Source organism: Eptatretus burgeri, chromosome 2 (genome assembly GCF_056783735.1).
Source record: "Eptatretus burgeri isolate ZD-2024b chromosome 2, Ebu_testis_v1, whole genome shotgun sequence".
In the NCBI taxonomy this organism is placed as follows: Eukaryota; Metazoa; Chordata; class Myxini; order Myxiniformes; family Myxinidae; genus Eptatretus; species Eptatretus burgeri.
The window spans coordinates 129,222,786-129,244,202 of NC_140962.1; the positions used below are offsets into that span (position 1 = coordinate 129,222,786).

Below are 21,417 nucleotides of genomic sequence, written 5' to 3' on the forward strand. Positions count from 1 at the left end.
TAAAAACACCTCACTGCTGTGGTATTAAAAACACCTCACTCCCACATTATTAAAAACACCTCACTGCCACATTTTTAACAAGAAGGTAGAAACAGAATTGTGCTACTACATGGAAAACAGCATCCTGGTTGCCATGGCAACCTCTTTAGATGACGAACGTATGTTGCGACACACCGTCTCCACAGTCTGCACCTATTTTCCAAATATGAAATGTGAAAGTTGAAAACTTTGGGAGTTAAAGTGCGGACAGGAACGGCCGGCGGACAGACAGACAGAGACGGACGGACGAATGGACGGACAGACGACCGTTATCACATAATACGCCCGATATATATATATATATATATATATATATATATATATATATATATATATATATATATATATATATATATATATATATATATATATATATATATATATATATATTGTTGTGGTTACCAGATTCGCAAACCACCATTCAGGTCCCTTAGGTGAGGTATCTCGGTAAGTGCATGTGTAGTTAGGCCCAAACCCGTTGTCTAGTGGGAATACATGTCATTTATACGTGCTGCGACTCTTCAGGATAGCCGTTTTTCTTTTACTATCTTTATTTTGGACCAATCGCCACCATCACAACCACAACAACAACCACCAACCACAACGCCGCTTCACCACAACCGCCATGACCTTTACCGTCACAACTCGCCACCATCGCATCACCGTCATCTCGCGCCACTCATGGGCACCGATGCTGGACTCGTGTAGGGCGCACGTTGAACAGCGTGTACAAAATCACGGATTTTCTGCTTCAAAAACGGATCCAAAACGACACACGCCCACTTTTTGCCGTCCAATCGGTGAGCGAGGGGCGAATTGGCCCCGCCCCCAGGGCGATCGATATATGCAAATTTGTGGATCAAAAAGCCTTCACGCCCACTTTTTCTCGGGCCAATGGGGAGCGAGTTGAAAGGTCAAAGGGAGGGGGTCAAAGGCGAAGTTACGGGGGGATAAAAGGACGGTGTTCGTCAGTCAAAGAAGTAGTAAAGGTCGGAACGAGGCGAAAAAGTCGGAACGAGGGAGTCAGCAGAACGAGAACGAGGAGTCGCAAGAGGGAACGAGAGAGTCGGAGGGTGGAGAGTCGGAGAGTCCAGAGGCGGAGAGTAGGAGAGTCGGAAGCAGGAGAGTCGGAAGCAGGAGAGTCGGAAGCAGGAGAGTCGGAAGCAGGAGAGTCGGAAGCAGAGGGTCAAGACTTCGCGGGCGGTGGAGCTGCTCGTCGTGTGCGTTGGAGTCGGAACGGAGGGGACGGAGCTGTGGAAAGGCGGCGACACCAGACGAGGGGGTGCTCGCGTCGTGCAGGAAGCTGCACCCGAGGGAGGCCGACAGCGCGACCTGGCCGAGGTGGAGGCGCTCGTCGCATATAATAAAGATCCTCTATACCCCGAGCATCAGCAACCCCCTCCTGTTTCCCCCCCCGCGCTGAGATAGTGCGACCAAGGGGGCCCCGTTCCCACCCCCTGCCAGGCACTGTCCACGAGGCCCGCGGGTTGCGGGGCCATCGCCGCTCCGCGTCTCATCACCAAACGGGTAGGCCCGACCCGGTCTCGGCCCCAGGCCTACCTCATTCTTGAGGGTATTTCTTTTCCTTGGTTTTGGGTATGTGTTGTCGGCGCCGTCTGTGAAGTAGAATTGTATAAGTGTTGCCGTGTGCTCGGTAGTCGGAATTAGCTCTGCACTGTGTTTTCACTTTTATGTTTGCTTTTTGTGTAAATGGAATTGTGTTTTCTTTTTTGTGTGCATTTGGTGGAATTGTATTTGTGTGCTTTCCGTTCGTCGCGAATAAATGTGCTTTATTGTTGAACTGTTTCCCGCTTCGCTTCGTCTTTTTCCCCATTGAACCCCCATCTTGCTTCACGTAAAGGGTTGGTAGTGGGCTGAGTACGCCCGATAATTAATCGAACCGTCGAGGTCGACGATAACACCGCTCGGTTATTCTGATAGTACGGAACGGGTCGCTTAAGTGGCCCGTGTCCGAAGTCGACCTGCGGCGAGGTGCGATCGCCCGGTCTACCCTCCGCGTGGGTACTTAGGTAGTTCGAATTTGGCGAGCAACCCTATCCCACGCGGGGGCTGATTGGCTCGATCGCGGTGAGACCGAAAGGTCCACCCGTGACTGGTTCCCGGCGTTAGTCCGAGAGGGTCATGACTGGATTGTCCGTCCGGTGGGCGACGTGCCGCGATTCGAGTTACGTGGCCGTCGCACGCCGGCGGGCGCGAAATCCGCAACACTGGTGTCAGGAGTGGGATACAAATTCATCGCCCTCCTCGCGGCACTGGTATCGGAGAACAGGAAAACGGGCTCTCCTGTCTCCGGCTAAATTCACGGGAATCGGTCCAGGGGTGAGAGAAGCGACCCCCGATTCCCTCCAAATTACGAGCGAGCAAATTAACCCTTCACGAGAAGCAAGATGGCGTCTCAAGGCGAGCGGGAGCCGGGGGTATTAGAAATGGATGTAGAATGTGTAGAATCCATGGTCCAGGATGGAATCCCCGAGCAGGAAATGTTGATTGTGCAGGAACACGGACTCGCCCAACTGAACCCAGGGCCCGAGGTGGGTGCGGCAGCGGCCGCGGTGTATGACACCTCCCCCCCCCCTCTCCACCAAGACCCTTCCCCAACCCTTGCCGAAACGGCTCAGCTGAGTGCATCCAACATGGCCCAGCTATGCGCCATGCTGGCGGCAATGAACGAAAAGATGAATGCGAAAATGATCGAAAAAATGGATGCGAATATGAAGAACGAAATGAAAGGCATGAACGAAAAGATGGATGCGAATACACAAAAAATGGATGAAAAGATGGATACAAATACAAATGAAGTGAAAACGACGATGGATGCGAATACACAGAACATGAAGGAAGAAATGAAAGAACTACGGGGTGAGACGCAGAACATGGGCCGAAGCCTGCAGGCGGGCATGAAGGCCGTGAGCAGGGAACTTAAAATGGCGACTCCACGTGTCGGAACAAACGAGCTGGAAGGGGGTGCAACGGCTGACGGGCCCGCGGTGGAGGCGGGTGAAAAAATAATTCGTGGAATGTGTTGGGCGAGGGTCGTGACGATGACCGAAAGGGAAAAATTAAATGGGGAGACCAAAACGTGTGAGACGAGACACGAGGTGACGACAACGGAAATAATAGTTGAGACAAGGGAGGTAAAGGGTGAAGAGTTGGCAGTGACGGTAGCCGGGAAGGGAACCATAGAGGAGAGACTACACGAGGAAGACGGGGTAAGTGACGCACACACACACACAGAGGTAGTGGAGGACAATGGGGGTGAGCTGGCGGACTGGGTAGAGACCCAGTGCGAGCACCTGGATGGCCTCCTCCAGGAACGAGGGGAGGGAGAATGCCCCCTTGAGGTGAGTCACGACCAGGTGAGTTCGGTCGTGCTTTGCGAGGTTGAGGGGACGAGTGCTGTGGACAGGTGCACTGAGAGCTTGGGGGGTGTAGAGGCCCCGGAGACCCTTGTGGGGACACGAATCCCCAGTGTAGTTGTCCCTGTGTGTGTGGTGCAAGGCGTGAGTGCGTCCCCGTGTGTGGAAGCGACCCCGTGTGTGAGTGGTGTGGTGGCGATGGTGCCGGAGTACGTGCTTCCCAGCACGCCGTGTGTGGATGAGGCACGGAGTATGAGTGAGGAACCGCGGGTGAGTGCCCCCGCATGTGTGGATGAGGCACCGCGGTTAAGTGCCCCCGCGTGTATGAGTGAGGGACGTTGTGTGGAAGAGACCGCGTGTGTGAGTGTCGCCGTGTGTATGAGTGAGGTACCGCGGGTGAGTGCCCCCGCGTGTATGAGTGAGGCACGGTGTGTGGATGAGGCACAGCGGTTGAGTGCCCTCGCGTGTGTGGGTGAGGCACCGCGGGTGAGTGCCCCCGCGCGAGTGAATGGAGCACCACGTGTGAGTAGTATGGTTTGTGTGAGTAGTGAGGCACGCGTGAGTGAACGGCCGTGTGCAAGGTCGCTGTGTGCCAGGGAGACCGTGTGTGTGAGAGAGCGGTATGTGAGGGAGATGTCGGTTGGCATGCGGGAGCACGCAGCCGCGTCTCCCCGTGTGAATGTGATGGTGTGGACTGTGTGCGTCGTAACACGCAGGTGTGCGTGGGTTGAATGGAGACGACGACGGCGACAGAGGAGAGAAAGCCGAGTAGCGGCTGTGGTTGTTTCGAGGACCGTGCCGGGTTCACCCAGCAGTGAGCACGAGGTTCGTGCTGTGCAACACACGAGACCACCACGTGCTCGCTTGCGAGAGTGAAGTCCTGGTCCGGAAACGCACGCGGTGGATTTGCCGATCCCGCGGACGGACAAAGTTAAGGCAGGTAAACGGATTTGGACCGGACGGGTTCTCCACGCGATCGTGTGTGTTCAGCTCCAACGGGCAGGGCACATGTGTTCGCGTGGGGAACCCCTCGAGACGTGTGGCTTGTGTTTTTTTTTTATATGCGCACGGTGACGTCATGGCTGCACGTGTGGTTGGAATCCGGCAGGAGGGGTATCCCGGCCGATGGTACCGTCCAAGGAGGGACGAGGAACACGTGCAGCTGCATGACGTCACGGGCAGGTGTAAAGTGCGCGAGCGCGAGTTGCCGCGCTGGTGATGCGCATGAAAAAAAAAAAAAAAAAAAAGCAAGCCTCACTTTCGGGTGTACAGGATTCCTGGGAAAGGGGTGGAAGACCCCCTTACCTGGGCACAGGATGGAAACTAGTTAGGGGGAAGGGTTAGCTTAGTTAGACCGACTTCATGGGGCAGGGGTAAGTCCTCATGGAGTCCGTGGAATGGATTAGTTAGAGGGATTGTAGTCAGATTTAGGTTGGGAAATTGATTAAAGAGATTAGAAGACAGTGACAGACTGGTGGATGTGTAGAGATGACGTAGTTTAGCTACGTAGTGTTAAAAGGAACGTGCTGTAGTTTAAGGGACGACGTGGGAGCACGAGTTAGTTAGGGGATGTAGTTAGAAGAATGGTAGAGTTCAGTGGTGTGTGTGCTGAAGAGTTGGTGAGTTATGAGGTGAAGACATGTTGAGTGAGGTGGAAGCATGTGCTTGGTGAGTGAGTGAGGCCAGCGGGTCTGTGTGAGTGGAGCGAATGGGGAATGCATGGTGCGATGAGTGATTGGGGGGAGGAGTGACTCCCGCCCAAGGGACCCCGGGGTCAGTGTAGAGTGAGTTAGGGGGTTAGTCAAATTGAAAAATGGAGGTCGTTTTGTTGTTGGTGGGAAAGTAGGCTCGAGACCCATTTGGAGGGGTGCAGGAGCCCTGTTGACGGGCTTGGGAGCGTGGCTGCGAAAGGTGAGTATCGCTGAGTGGGTACCCCGGGCACCAGGCTAGTCGGCCGCGGTAGGCCAAGGGCCCATGGGGGGCCGGGATAGCGTAGTGGGCACGGGTGCGCCTGCTTGGTGCGGGGGCCCGGGGCGCCATTAGCCGCGTGGGCAGTGCAGTGGGCACGGGTGACCCTCGGAAAGGGACCCGGGAGGCCGGCCTGCCACGTGTGCGTTTCAGGGGAGGTGCCATGGGGGGCACTCCCCGGTGTTGGGGAGCTGGTAGGCTCGGAGGCAGTGTAGTGCCCGGGGGTGCCATAGCGGGAGATTCGGCAGAGGGTCGTGCCTGCCAAAGGGAGCCACGTGTCCCAGCCAGGAGACCGTGTGAGGGCACGGAGCGAAAATTGGGGGGCGAGGCCCGAAATTGTGAGGACACCAACACAGGCGACGGGAATCTGGGTTGTTAGAACCAATAGTTTAAGCGAGAGGCGCTTGTTGAAAGCCCCGGGGTAGTTTAACAGTTAAATGGTTAGGGTAGATTAGGAGATGTACCCCTCCGCACCATCCATCCCCTCGCTGTCGTTGTGGGCCGCTGGACCCACTTTGGTTATAGATCGCCGAACTCTGGGGTGGCCATTCTGAGGCTTCGTTGGGCCTCGACGCAGGACGTTAGCTCTCCCTTATTCCCCTCCGGGAAGGGAACGTAGGGGTTGGGAGTAGGCTAGGTGACAGGATAGGTTAGCCGAACAAGGACGATAAAGGGGGTTAGGGGACGATTTATAGTGGGGAAGTAAAAATAAAAACAATAAAAAAATAAGTTGGGGCTAAATTGGGGTTTGACAAATTAAGGGAGTGGGTATGTACAGTGACAGGCAAAGGCGATAGGTTGGGAGGGAGACAGGTAGGTAGGTCCGAGCCCGCCTTCCAAGTGGCCAGCACCACCGCACTCCCTCCACCAACCTCCACTGAACGGCAAAGGCTAGCCAACTCCATCGGCTGGCCGTGTTTTTCTTCGAGGCGGAGGCCGGCCAACTTCATCGGCAGCTGTTGTTTTGCTGCAAGGCCTGTGCCATCGGCTGGCCGTGTTTTGCTTCAAGGCCTGTGCCGGCCACTTCATCTGCAGCTGTGGTACTTCAAGGCCTGTGCCGGCCAGTTCATCTGCCGGCTGTGTTTGCCTGCAGCGGCCTTCTTCTGCGGGCTGTGTTTGCCTGCTACCTTTGCCATGCCATGCCCACTGCCCACGTTCACCAGCCCCGTTCAATTTTTGCTTTGCCCCCCCTGTTCATTGCCATGTGCGCCAGGATCGTAAAAGCAACAGTTTGCAAGCTGCAAGAACTGCCCTGTTGGCAGCTACAACACGGGCCTGCAGTGGCGGCCCGTGCACCGTGTTTGCGTTCATGCATCCATTCGTTGTGCTCATTGCGTGTGCCACTTGAGCTGGCACGGAGACTGCGTTGTGCAGCCCAAGCACCGTTGTGGTTCACTGAGTTCAGTTCAAAAGGGAAGGCCTTGGACTGCGTGTGAGCAGCCAGCCACGTTCCGTCACCTGCATTGTTTGAGTCAGAGACTGCATGTGGGCAGCCTGGCTCCCTGCGAACTGCTTTCTTTTGCAGAGTTCAATGATCCTGGGCCATGGTTTAGTGTAAAATTTGTAAGTTAAGGTTAAGATGTACTGTACATATGAGTGCGACCCCGGCATGTATGTCTTAGCGCCGGCAATTTTATTTAAGTCGTCCGTGTGAGTGAGTTTGTTTAGGTAGTTACGCAGCCCTCAGGTTATTTATTTTGGGGACACGAATACCATGAATGTCGCACTCAGGGATCCGTAGGTAAAGTGTACTAGGGGAAAACTACACATGATGGCACACGAAAATTTGACGACTCGGGACGAGTCTGTAAAAAGGGAAGGGGGTAGTGTTGTGGTTACCAGATTCGCAAACCACCATTCAGGTCCCTTAGGTGAGGTATCTCGGTAAGTGCATGTGTAGTTAGGCCCAAACCCGTTGTCTAGTGGGAATACATGTCATTTATACGTGCTGCGACTCTTCAGGATAGCCGTTTTTCTTTTACTATCTTTATTTTGGACCAATCGCCACCATCACAACCACAACAACAACCACCAACCACAACGCCGCTTCACCACAACCGCCATGACCTTTACCGTCACAACTCGCCACCATCGCATCACCGTCATCTCGCGCCACTCATGGGCACCGATGCTGGACTCGTGTAGGGCGCACGTTGAACAGCGTGTACAAAATCACGGATTTTCTGCTTCAAAAACGGATCCAAAACGACACACGCCCACTTTTTGCCGTCCAATCGGTGAGCGAGGGGCGACTGGCCCCGCCCCAGGGCGATCGATATATGCAAATTTGTGGATCAAAAAGCCTTCACGCCCACTTTTTCTCGGGCCAATGGGGAGCGAGTTGAAAGGTCAAAGGGAGGGGGTCAAAGGCGAAGTTACGGGGGGATAAAAGGACGGTGTTCGTCAGTCAAAGAAGTAGTAAAGGTCGGAACGAGGCGAAAAAGTCGGAACGAGGGAGTCAGCAGAACGAGAACGAGGAGTCGCAAGAGGGAACGAGAGAGTCGGAGGGTGGAGAGTCGGAGAGTCCAGAGGCGGAGAGTAGGAGAGTCGGAAGCAGGAGAGTCGGAAGCAGAGGGTCAAGACTTCGCGGGCGGTGGAGCTGCTCGTCGTGTGCGTTGGAGTCGGAACGGAGGGGACGGAGCTGTGGAAAGGCGGCGACACCAGACGAGGGGGTGCTCGCGTCGTGCAGGAAGCTGCACCCGAGGGAGGCCGACAGCGCGACCTGGCCGAGGTGGAGGCGCTCGTCGCATATAATAAAGATCCTCTATACCCCGAGCATCAGCAACCCCCTCCTGTTTCCCCCCGCGCTGAGATAGTGCGACCAAGGGGGCCCCGTTCCCACCCCCTGCCAGGCACTGTCCACGAGGCCCGCGGGTTGCGGGGCCATCGCCGCTCCGCGTCTCATCACCAAACGGGTAGGCCCGACCCGGTCTCGGCCCCAGGCCTACCTCATTCTTGAGGGTATTTCTTTTCCTTGGTTTTGGGTATGTGTTGTCGGCGCCGTCTGTGAAGTAGAATTGTATAAGTGTTGCCGTGTGCTCGGTAGTCGGAATTAGCTCTGCACTGTGTTTTCACTTTTATGTTTGCTTTTTGTGTAAATGGAATTGTGTTTTCTTTTTTGTGTGCATTTGGTGGAATTGTATTTGTGTGCTTTCCGTTCATCGCGAATAAATGTGCTTTATTGTTGAACTGTTTCCCGCTTCGCTTCGTCTTTTTCCCCATTGAACCCCCATCTTGCTTCACGTAAAGGGTTGGTAGTGGGCTGAGTACGCCCGATAATTAATCGAACCGTCGAGGTCGACGATAACACCGCTCGGTTATTCTGATAGTACGGAACGGGTCGCTTAAGTGGCCCGTGTCCGAAGTCGACCTGCGGCGAGGTGCGATCGCCCGGTCTACCCTCCGCGTGGGTACTTAGGTAGTTCGAATTTGGCGAGCAACCCTATCCCACGCGGGGCTGATTGGCTCGATCGCGGTGAGACCGAAAGGTCCACCCGTGACTGGTTCCCGGCGTTAGTCCGAGAGGGTCACGACTGGATTGTCCGTCCGGTGGGCGACGTGCCGCGATTCGAGTTACGTGACCGTCGCACGCCGGCGGGCGCGAAATCCGCAACAATATATATATATATATATATATATATATATATATATATATATATATATATATATATATATATATATATATATATATATATATATATATACATATACTTATACATATATATATACACACATATATATATATTTTGGTGGTCGTCCACGACTTTTTTGTGCTTGAACACAAAAAGTGTCAGTATGTAATACACTTAAAGTATGATGAAAAGTATGTAATATAAATTAAATATTTCTGTGAAGGTGCTTTTGCCACATCTGCATGGCAAAGCACTTTAGACCACAAAACTCGGTCTGTGTCAATTTAATCAGTTATTTCGCTTCAGCAAAGATTGTACTTCACTTCAAATTCACATTCTATACCCACCCCGAGGGTGGGTCAACAGCGAGTTACTTTAGAGTTTAGAGTAACTATTCTGTTTTATCCTTCGCCACATGAGAGTCGAGAGTTAAATGTAGATTGAATCTAAAGCAATATTTAAGTTGACATATGCAAGACCTTTTTGCTCAGCATGAGTCAAAGTGAGAATCAGGTCATTTGAAAAATTGGGTCCACGGGAGAGCAACATATCATTCCTCTAGGATAGTCAATTGGACTTCTGCACTTTTCAGACACCAAGGTTGCAATTGATCTTCTCATTAAAAAAAAAAAAATTCATTTGGGATTTCAAATCTCTTGGGGAACATTTGCTTGTGGAGGTTGATTGGTGCATTTTGAACGAATGGAATAAACTCAACCACTGAGTTTTATAAATGTTGAGGTGATCACCAATATTCTGAACAACGGTTGCTATTGTGGAACTTGTTTTCACTTTGGTGATGATAAAAGGAATATAACAAGCCTTTCATGAATTTGAGCAACAAACAAGTGATTATGGTAAAAGTCAATGTTAAACAAATGGTTTTGGGAAATCAATCAGCTGATACTTCTGGTTTATCAAATGCTTGGTACATCACCCTGTATATCACATTCTCCCTCCTAACCATCCTCACTGTTGGAGGAAATGTTGTGGTTCTCCTCTCTGTAACGCGTTACCAACATCTCATGAAAGGGGTGCTGAGCGTTTTCATTTCCTCACTCGCCTGCGCTGACCTGTTAATTGGGATGGTGGAGATGCCTTTAACTGCGATGCAAATTCTTGAAGGAACATCGTGGCCCTTTGGACGTCAGGCTTGCAACTTTAGATTTATCATCGATGTTACCAGTGTAACTGCGAGCATCAACAGTCTGTGTGTGATCGCCGTCGACCGTCACATCGCCATCACGAGGCCGCTGCGATATCCGTCCCTCGTTACACGACGAAGAGCATCTTATGCTGTCCTTGCTGTTTGGATCCTATCCCTCACCATGTCCTTCTTTCCAATCGAATTCAACTGGTACCACTCAAAACAACCTGAAGCAATGGCATGCTATGAAAACCCCACTTGCTGCAGTTTTCTCCCCACGGTGGAGTATGTCTTAATCACGAGCTTTCTCTCCTTCCACCTGCCGGCTCTGGTGATGATCTTTGTATATTCGCGAGTTCTGAAAGAAGCCAATCGGCAGGTAAGAATGAGTTTTGGTTTTCTGAACTTTTCATTATAATCGCGATTTTCGCAAAAGAATCAAAATCAATGGTCGAGATACAAAAAAGTGTGTGTGTGTGTGTGTGTGTGTGTGTGTGTGTGTGCATGTGTGTGTGTGTGTGTGTGTGTGTGTGTGTGTGTGTGTGTGTGTGTGTGTGTGTGCACATAATGTGGGGTTTCAGAATGTGGAATGGAGTCCTCCCAGGGCAGGCACAAAGTATCCGCCTTCTTTCAGTTAGGCGTCACCATTCATGGAACAAACTGTGAAGTTTTCTGTTCTCAAAGTTTTGTGCCGAAGGCTCTCTTCAGGATCGTCACCGAGCCCCGGACAGCTTCCAATATTCCCAGGGATGGTTTTTATTATCTCTGTGAGGTTCTTCATCATCCTTCTCATACATCCAACTGTCACTGGTAATACTTTGGCATTCTTCAGCTTCCAGGATCTTTTTACTTCATTCTTGAGGTTTTTGATCATTCCATTGATTTCTGCATCGTTTCGCCATAATACGACACAACAATCCTCTTTTGGATTACCATCACGATATCTTTTGACATTTTACGTTTGTTGTAGAATTGTGATTGATGCAGAAGAATGAAGAATTATACAGACCATATAGTTCTCTTTGTGGACAAATATTTCTCTTACACATGTGTGCCATAATTATAGGCAACCAGGTTGATGCAGTATTTTTAGACATGGCCCCAAACGTTCTGGGATGTTATTTGCTCAATTAACACATGGGCCACACTTGTGTGGAAGCTGTTGCTTGGTGTCCCTTATTTACCCAGGCGTTTCCATATTTTTTTTCTCCACGACCTGAATTTCTAAACATATTTTCAAGTGTTTATGTGTTTGTGCATTTTGACCTTATTCCTTCACAGCCCAACCATATAACCTCGAAGCCCCAAATTTTGGGTGTCAAAACAGGACAGTACTTCAGAATCTGGGCAAGGTTTTTTTTTCAGCTACCACACGTTGACCTTGATGTCCATTTTGAAGCTGCCAAAGGCTGCTATAAAGTGAAAATTGGGATGTGCTGCCGCCATCCCACAAGCAAAAGGTAACCACCATAAGGCCAATAACTCCAAAGCTTTTAAAATTCTTGCCCATCCCAAAACCAGTGCTGGGAAAAACTCACCCAGTCGGGCAGCACCGGTGTTCCCCCACCCATCCCGGGCAGCAAAGGGTGGCTCGCCCCTGCACGTACATATTTATATCGCATATTGCTCAATTCCATGAAAATTTTCATAATTGTTAAATTATTTAAATGTTTATTTTTGCTTTTTACTATTTGTTCATCTGGCATGATTCCTGAAGTTTATTCTTGAACAATTACCTCTCACTTCTGCAAGTCAACTGAAGAAACTTCTCAATGTCATTGCCACCACCGAATTGGGTGGAGACATAACCGTAAGGAGCAGTTTTACTCCTTATATTCACAAGATATAAAAAACATTAAAAAAATCTAAAAACAGAGACGGATGATATTTCTAAAAAGAAACAGCCAAACAAGGTAGAAATGACACCACATTACAATGCCACAATACGACAACAATCCTCTTATGGATTCCCATCAGAACATCTTTTGAAATTTTACTTTTGTTGTGGGATTGTGATGGATGATGAAGAAGAATGAAGAAGTACAGTATACTGAAGAAGAATAATAATGAAGAATGACCACATTACGATGCTACAATATGACACCACATTCCTTATTGATAAGCATCACAATATCTTTTGACATTTTACTTTTGGTGTGGGATTGTGATGGAAACAACAAATGTTTTTTTTCTGGTTTCTGCAATTTTTAAAGTTATAAAATGCTCAATGTTTTTTTTATAAACTGTTATTTTGGAATGGATTAAATCCATACATGTTATTAAATTGCTTTAATAGTAGTTTCAGTTGATTTGGAGCATGGGTTGGAATGGTTCTGGAATGGTTTTGTCCAGTATCCATTCCCCCACCCTCCCACCATCCTGGCCTGGTTTGGTTGATTCTGTGGTGTTGCGGGCCTGCGGGGGCAGGGCATGATGTGGAGGAGTGGTCGGCGTGATCACGTGCGTGCAAGGGATATAGGAGTGCGCGCCGCCTGCGGCGTTGTAGTGGTTGCTGTTGCCGTTGTGGCCCGGGGGCCTGTAAGTCGTGTGGCTTGTAGGGTGCTCGAGTACGTAATAAAGGGGAGTTACGGGCAACGTACGCTCACGCTCTCGCTCGTGCAATAAAGCCGGGTTGAACTGTTCCCCCGCTCGTGTCTGCCTTCGAAGCACCACAGATTCAACATTTATGTTTGATTTATTTTCCAAATAAAATGACTCATGCTTAATATACAGTACAATTTAATTTTGGGTTGCGTGCATTAGCCCAGAGAAAAAATAATTTCCTCGTGTTGGAATCACCATCATGACTTCAGCAGTTGTTGAGTTAGGTTGGGCTACAGTTTAACATTGTTTTAAGAGGGGAAGCACAAGAAGAAGAATGAGTACAAATTGGCGATTTCATAATATGTCATTCTGGTGCTTTAGCAATGTATTCTGGCATCTTTTTAAGTTTTCGTCGTTCAGAAATCGTGAGAGAATAAAAGGAATGGATTTTAAATGCTTATGACTTCCCTCAATCATTTATGAGTGTATCATTGTATACACATTTGAATGGGCAGCCATTTATCCCCCTATCATCCCTCTATATGGAGTACGACGACACTCCATGATAGCTGATGCAGGTTCACTGAAAAATCAGTAATTTGTTGTTGTTGTTCATAATTGTCACAAACATGTTGCTGTTTCCCTTTCAGGCACAACAGATTCATGTGAATAGTTTGAGGGAAGAAAGAGTTGGTGAAGGTACACGGATGTCTGTAAAGAAGAACAAGAACAGGAAAACAATGTCTGCAAATGAGCGAAGAGCTTTGAAAACACTCGGTATTATCATGGGTGTTTTTATATTATGTTGGTTACCGTTTTTCATTGTCAATCCCACACAGGTACTATGTGGATTCTGCATTGGTGCCTTTTATGAATCCAGTTTTATATGGTTAGGTTATATTAACTCAGCATGTAACCCTATTCTTTACTCCCGAAGTCCCGAGTTCATGGCGGCTTACAAACATCTCCTTTCTTGGGGTTCCAGAAAATTGCGGTTGTTGAGCAATTTCAGAGGCTTTTCACAGTGAACTTCAACTGCATAAAAAGCAACTCATTTTGCTCATTACTATGACCATAATTTAAAGATGAGGCTACTTATAGCATTTATGTTGTTAAAATATTTACAAGCGAGTTTATCGAACCTATGAGTTGTACACAATGGTCCATCTGTCACCCTTTATTTTTTTGTTTCCGAAGTCGAGGCTCATGCAGAAATAGCTGTGGACAGTGTGGAAACACATGAACAGCTGGGTGGAAGGACACAACAAAGCAACGCTTGGAGGAAGAATGGGTGTCGAAGAAAAATATTTAGGTGGCAGGGATTGAATCTCACTCTGTGCCCTACCAAATGCAAAGCAGTTCTCCAAGTTCCAAGCATGAAAATGGGGGTTGTGGAGCAAAGTTTAAAAATTCTCTTGACCACTTTCAACAAAATTAGCAGTTTTGAAGGGACTTTTTAAACCAACACTTGTGTTTTTCAAAGATTAAATTCACAAAATCAGGAAATACTTCAGTTTTGAAAGCATGAACAAGAAATAAAAAAATTCACGATAAAATAAATCCCCACTTTCTAAGCTATTTAATCCAAGAGTAATATTTTACTTTCAACGAGCAAATACCACCCATCAGTTTGCTAATGCAAATACGAAAGGGGTGGGGGGGGTGGGTGTGGGGAGAAAAAGAGGGGGGGAGAGAAAGAGAGGAGTGGGGAGAGTGAGGAGGTGGAGGGGGAAAGAGAGGAGGGAGAGAGAGGAGGTGAAAATGGAATGAGAGAATGCGTTACGAAGTGAGGAGGGATGTAGAGTGAGAAGGCAAGGGGTGTGGAAAGGGGAGACAGCAAGAAGTGAGAGGAAGAGAAGGCAGACATGTGGTGGAGCGTTCATTACGATTCATGCAGTAATGTCTCATCAAAATGCTTCTGCATAGCATAACCGTGAAGATGGAAACAAAATGATGTCAGAAATCCATTTTCTACTGGACATACTATAAATAACATTCAGAGACAAACATCACCCGGACATGTCTGGCGACAAACTCCCGTCCAGACATCAACACTGCCCGGACCCAAACACCACCCAGACGTGCCCAGAGCCAAGCTATCCAGTGAAAAACACTGCTCGGACACGTCTGAAGACAAACACAGACAGCTCTGGATACAAAAAATGCCTGGACATGTCAGGAGACGAACAATACCCAGATACATCCTGAGACAAACAATGCCCATACCCTTCTGGAGACAAACAATACCAAGACACATCCGAAGACAAACACCACCCAGACATGTCCGGAGACAAACACCACCCAGACGCGTGTGAAGACAAACACTGCCCGGATGCATCTGGAACTAAGCTGTCTGGAGACAAACTCCCGTCTGGAGATAATCACCGCCAGGACACATCTGGAGCTCAGCTATCCAAAGACAGCACTGCCCAGACACATCTGGAGACAAACACAGACACATCTGGAGAAAAACAATGCCCGCACATGCCAAGAGCCAAGCTGCCCAGTGACAAACACCTCTCGGACAGGTCCGGAGACAAACTGCCATCCGGACAAAGACTCTCATCCAGACATAAACACCACCAGGATGCGTTCGGAGACAAACACCGACCAGACATAAACACTGCATGGACACGTCCTGAGACAAACACCACCCGGACATGCCCAGAGACAATCTCCCATCCAGAAATAAATACTGCCCAGATACGTTCGGAGACAAGCACCGCCCGGAAGTATCCGGAGCCAAGCTGTCCAGAGACAAACTCCCATCTGAACACATCCAGAGATATACTCCCATCCAAACGTAGACACTGCTCGAACAAGCCCAGAGACAAACTCCGATCCAGACAGGTCCAGAGACAAATACCATCTGGAAACTTCCGGAGTCAAACCCCACCCAGACACGTCTGATTGATGGCGCTTATAATGATGGAATAAGAACAAATATTATATTTTCGTTCAGCGCATACTCAACCCCAATTGGTTATTAATTCAATATGGAGCCGAAAAATCTGGTTTATCTTCCCTTGTTGGAAAAACCATACACAGAGTAAATTTTAGGATAACCGATCAAGATAATCGTATGATTTCCTTGAAGGTCCCATGATACTCAAAACTTTCTGGTTATTTACATATTAACTTGACCTTCCTTGTGAAGAAATCACCCATGTTTCTTTTTTAAAATCAAAAATGGGATAATTAGACCAATATTTAGAACATTCCTAGTGCTTTTCACAACTTGCTGTGCCCCACCCCTCATAAAAGTTGACTTCAGCGAACCGCAGGTCACGTGACCGTTCACGTCATCTCCAGAACGCGACTCGCACAGAGTGGATTGATTAGATGTCGTGCGCCGTATAAAGTACGTACAAATACATTGTGCACATGTGTTTGCTAACGCACTGATCGTCTTAATTCCTGTAATTGGTTCGCGGAAGTTTCCTCACACACAGAGACAAGAAATTCTGCTTCTGAGCCGTGTATGCACAACAATCACGAGGCAGTTATTTATCCCTTTACTACCTTGGCGTAGTCGTGTACAAATCCAATACATGTACGCACAATAAAGGGCTATACCATGTCCACAAAATATAAAATGTGACTGTTGAATCTTTCCATTAAAAAAGAAACTTATAGGGACATACAAGTGAAATATTAAAGATTAATATTGTATCATTTCAAGGCGCAAGGAGAGAATTTTAAAATCAAACAATGTGAAAAACCTGGACCCACATTTTGCAGCTTCTTGAATTGTTCGTTGAAACCAGTCTGCTGGGATAGGTACGATTCCACATACATGCAAGCCAGGTATGGCTGCACTCGACATACATGGGTTTATTCGAAAGTGAAGGTACTGCTTCCATTGCTTGCTATTCATTAACATTTCGCCAAAATGCTGTAATAAATGAACAGGGGAAAATATGTTGGCACAACTATGAAAGACAAACTTATCTGTCCTATTACACGGCCTCATAGCCTCGGGACTCATACGCATTGACTTATACATTGTGTGCATGCTAATACAAGTTACTTGTCAACTCTAGAGTCGAGACTAGTCCGATAAATCTGACGTGCTGTAGCTTTCTTTTGTTATTCTCTTTTCTTCATTGTTTTCTGCTGGCGTGACATGACGACAGTAGGAATAAAATAAATAAAAATGCAACAGAACGTCAGATTTATCGGACTACTCGAGACAATTGTGTCACAAGGTGTGTTCTGCACACAAGTTTTCATCGTATCCGGACAGCGAGATTGCTTCGGTTAATGCGTGGAGAGACACGGCCGATGACATGGGCTGGCCTCGTTTGCGATTCATTCGCCTCAGTGCAACATATCCGCTGCGCTGGTCACGTCACCTCACTAAAATATTTCTGATATTGAGCAGTATGCAAGTCGAATTTACATTATTGAATTACGAATAGGATTTAGTTGAACCAGTTGTTATTGCCAAGTCTTCCTTCGATGTCCTCCCGATCATCATGAACGCCGGGAATTTCATTGCCATTTTCCTCTGCTTGTCCTGCTTCGGGCCGTATTTCATTTCTAGCTGCCTGAACTTCACCTCCCGCGTCTCCATTGTCCGACAATTCTCCATCTGATTCAGACCAAAATCCTTCATTTCTCTCACACTCACTGTCGCTACCAGACAAATCAAAGTCCATGTCATCCATTATTCACAACCAAATGTTTGATTTTTTAAAAGCAGAAATGAACGAAGCGATTGAGTCGACCAATCGAATGTGGAAACACATAGGAATCCAATAGAATCACAAAGACCACCAACCCGAGTAATTTACGTGAATCTCGTTCTGGAGATGACGTCATGTGGGTTACGCCCCTTTCAGTAGATATTGGCAGAATTTTTAGGGGCATTCCCAAAGAGGTTTGTTTTTTTATTTTACATTTTACAGAACGAGTATTGTGAAAAAACATTGTCAGATCTGAAATCACGCTGAAAAATTCCTGTAGGACATATTTATATTTGTATGTATGTATGTATGTATGTATGTATGTATGTATGTATGTATGTATGTATGTATGTATGTATGTATGTATGTATGTATGTATATATATATATATATATATATATATATATATATATATATATATATATATATATATATATATATATATATATATATATATATATATATCAAGCCTGGTGTTGACGCAGTGGCTAGGGCAGCGGCTTGGGATCCAAAAGGTCCTGAGTTCAAGCCCCGTTGGGCCACTGAATTAATACACCAGGGGGTTGACTCAGCCTGTCATCCTTCCGAGGTTGGCGAAGTGAGTACCAATGCATTGGGCCGGTGTATACCCCAGTTAAAATGTGTGTACCATATCCCTGTGTCGTAAGAGGCGACCAGGGTTGCGTCAGGAAGGGCATCCGGCGTAAAACATGTCATCATACGGATGATCCGCTGTGGCGACCCCAAACAGGAGCAGCCGAAAGAAGAAGAAGAAGAAGAAGAAGAAGTATGTATATGTATATGTATATGTATATATATACATATATATATATATATATATATATATATATATATATATCTGCAATTTCAGTACTTTTGGGTGTCATGGGACCTTTAAATGGAGAAATTATATCCATCAGAGTTCACCGACTTGAAGTTTATCAATAAATAAATATAAAGGTTATTGTGAGGAAACACGAGTTGGGAAAATATAAAATAATTACAGGGGATGGGATGCTCTTTTCCCCATATTACAAGAGTGAAGGGATGTATCTTGGTTGAGGATACTATAAACTCGGGGTCTCCAACCTTTTTGGGTGGAGGGCCACAAAACCAAAGTGTTGAGGGGCGGAGGGCCGCACCCAAAAAAATATATATCTTCTTCTTCTTTCAGCTGCTCCCGTGAGGGGTCGCCACAGCGGATCATCCATAATGATCCGCATTCTGTTTTGGCACAGGTTTTATGCCGGATGCCCTTCCTGACGCAACCCTGGTCGCCTCTTACGACACAGGGATCTGGTACACCTATTCTAACTGGGGTATACACCGGCCCAGTACACTGGTACTCACTTCGCCCACCTCGGAAGGATGACAGCATGAGTTAACCCCCTGGTGTATTAATTCAGTGGCCCAACGGGGCTTGAACTCAGGACCTTTTGGATCCCAAGCCGCTGCCCTAACCACTGCGCCAACACCAGGCTTGCCATGGGAAATGTAATGGGTGCTATAAAGAGTATAAAAGATGCTCAAAAGGAGTCCCATAAATTGCAAGCAATAAAATAAATAAAGAAAAGTAAAACTCCATTGTCTCCTCAAGAATGACAGAAAATAATTCAAATACTTGTATCAAGGTTTCAAAAGTTTAAACATCTTTTATTTACTATATACATACAAGTAAGGAAGCATTTGATAGGATCTATGATTTGGATGACACCATTATCATCTCAAACTCTACTAAAAAAGAAGACTACTTCAAGTAAATGTTATAACAGGAGCAGACTGGAATACAAATGGCACAAAAAGTTTTGAAATAAATAATCAACAAACTGATTTGAATCTCACCGATAGTTTCTTGTGTAAATTTTCATTCACTAACGCTGTGAATACCACAAACGCTACACTCGTAAATGATTTCTTCTGGAAAATGTTTGATGATGATAATTTGTATATTGGAACACAAGAAGTTGAAGCAGTTGATTATGTCTCTGCTACATCTGAAATGATGAAATTTACATCATATTAATTTTGTGATGGAATGGGTAAGTGTGCTGTCGAAGGTTTTCTTCCTGACATGACAACGGGAACAAACGCAGACCCAATTATATAAAGACGCGCTTTGGGGACCACACAAGATCATAGCAAAACAAAGGGATCGTTTTCAATAAAAACTATGACACTCGTGGCAGCAGAGTTAGTTAACATTTTGGAAATGTATTTTGTTTCGCAGGTTGTGACCACAGTGCAGTCATGCATGTGTTTTCTTTGAACAGCTTCTTTTGGATAACAACGAAAGATAAGCCCTGTGTGAGGTTCATCCTAAGGAAGTTTAGAAAACAAGGCAATGTCGACACCAGAAAGTGGGAACAGGACTGGGACCTGGAAAATGGAAGATGCAAGCAGTTTGGTGATTCAAGGTCATTTTCCACCAGACAGTTCAAACCAGCAAGCAATGCCATCTGCTGATAAAATCTAACTTCTGTGAAAATAAAAGATCGTTATAGTTGAGTTTTAATGGTTAGGGTGGTGGGCTTGGGATCCTCGGATCCTGAGTTCAAATCCCGCTTGGTTGTTTAATTAATACCAGGTGGGGTTGAATCTGCTTGTCGTCCTTCCGAGATCGGCAAAGTGAGTGCCAGCTTGCTGGTATCATGTGTCGGAATGGTGACCTGTTCAGGATTGTGCCGAATAGCCAAGGAGACTGCTTCGGCAGCACCAATGGTCTGCACAGAGTGTGGTGCCAATGGATGGATAGATAGTTAAGTTGCCTGTACCTTCAGAAGATGACAGGGATGCACCCCATGAAAGAAATCTTCTTATTGTTAACTCGAAGTCGTTTTTCTACCGACAATGCCTTCATCCAGATCTTGATGGAGTAATGCTCGCCCCTCCGTGCTGGCACCTCTGCCTTACAACATGCTCAATTTGACTCAACATGCTCAAAGAAACCAAGGTCTTCAAGATCATTGAAATCTCTCACAATAAAGCCGAGTATCTGGGCCGATCATTTTCACATCACAGGAACCTCAGTGGTCTGTCTCTCACCACCACTTTTTCTGGCCTTGTACCCTCTGTCCTTTCCATGCTCTGTCACCAACGGGTTTCTGCAGGGTGCACGTGGTCTGCTAGTAACCCCCCTACTGGTCAGGACAGGCCAGGTCAGGTCTGGGAGCATGTGCCGCAGCAGCGTGTCGCTGCGTCCACTTTCCACCAGTACTGCACGGGCCTCCGTCTGGCCATCTCCGAGGAAGATCCCTGGCAGCCTGGCCCTTCTCCATCTCCTTGAGATGTCGATCAACCTGCTGCAACCATAAGGCGTGTTGTCTGCCCATTGGCTTCTCCATTCACAAGGCTCCCTTGCTGAGAGAATCTGATCAGCAGGATCAGCATCAGAAAAACAAGCCATATGTCCATGCAGGTGCAGCTGATGCTCACGGACTATACACCCAACATATCACATCTGCTTTCAGCTCTCGCTCTCAGCTTTCGCTCTCAGCAACCACTCATTCATCACAAAGTCTGACCGGCGGTAGCCAAGAAATCTCCAAAGAGACCTGGTACCGAATGAGTTAAGTCTCCATCTCAGATCCCTGGTCAGAGTCCAAGCCTCACATCTGCAGAGCAAGACTGGAAGCACCAAGGACTTAAAGACTCAGACTTTCGTCATCCTGCATCGGTACCGAGAACACCACACCCCATGGTCCAGTGAATCCATGACTCCCTCGGCCATACCCAGATGTCGATTGAACTCTGGCTCACAACAACATATGGAGACATGAATATCATTGCCAAGGGAAGTGCATTTCTCTGTGACCTCAACATCCTCACCACCAACAGGTACACACAGGATAGCAGCATCCAAGTGAATCTCTCGCATCTCTACTCTCTCTGACATCAACTAATTCTTGGAATTCTTTCAAAGAAATTTTCTCTCTCATACACAGATTTATCCCATCTCGTCTTCGGTTCACCTACCCTTCCTCCCGCCCATAGCACGCTGAAGCTTGTGGGGAGGCAGTTGCCCT

The 21,417-nt window shown here is 47.4% G+C and overlaps 1 protein-coding gene and 1 long non-coding RNA gene across 2 annotated transcripts in view; both read left to right on the forward strand.

Moving 5' to 3' along the window:
• LOC147033099 (uncharacterized) overlaps positions 1-14,315 on the forward strand; it is a 33,123-nt gene extending 18,808 nt beyond the window's left edge. Inside the window, exons 3-4 of the long non-coding RNA XR_015055438.1 lie at positions 13,358-13,484; positions 13,905-14,315. This is a non-coding gene — a long non-coding RNA (uncharacterized LOC147033099). The remainder of the gene's footprint in view (positions 1-13,357; positions 13,485-13,904) is intronic.
• Positions 9,683-12,012, forward strand: LOC147033100 (beta-2 adrenergic receptor-like). The gene is made up of 2 exons (XM_085871906.1): positions 9,683-10,542; positions 11,881-12,012. Exons 1-2 carry the CDS (start codon positions 9,844-9,846, stop codon positions 12,010-12,012), a joined length of 831 nt encoding a protein of 276 aa, XP_085728032.1. The 5' UTR covers positions 9,683-9,843.
• Positions 14,316-21,417: the final 7,102 nt, after the last annotated feature.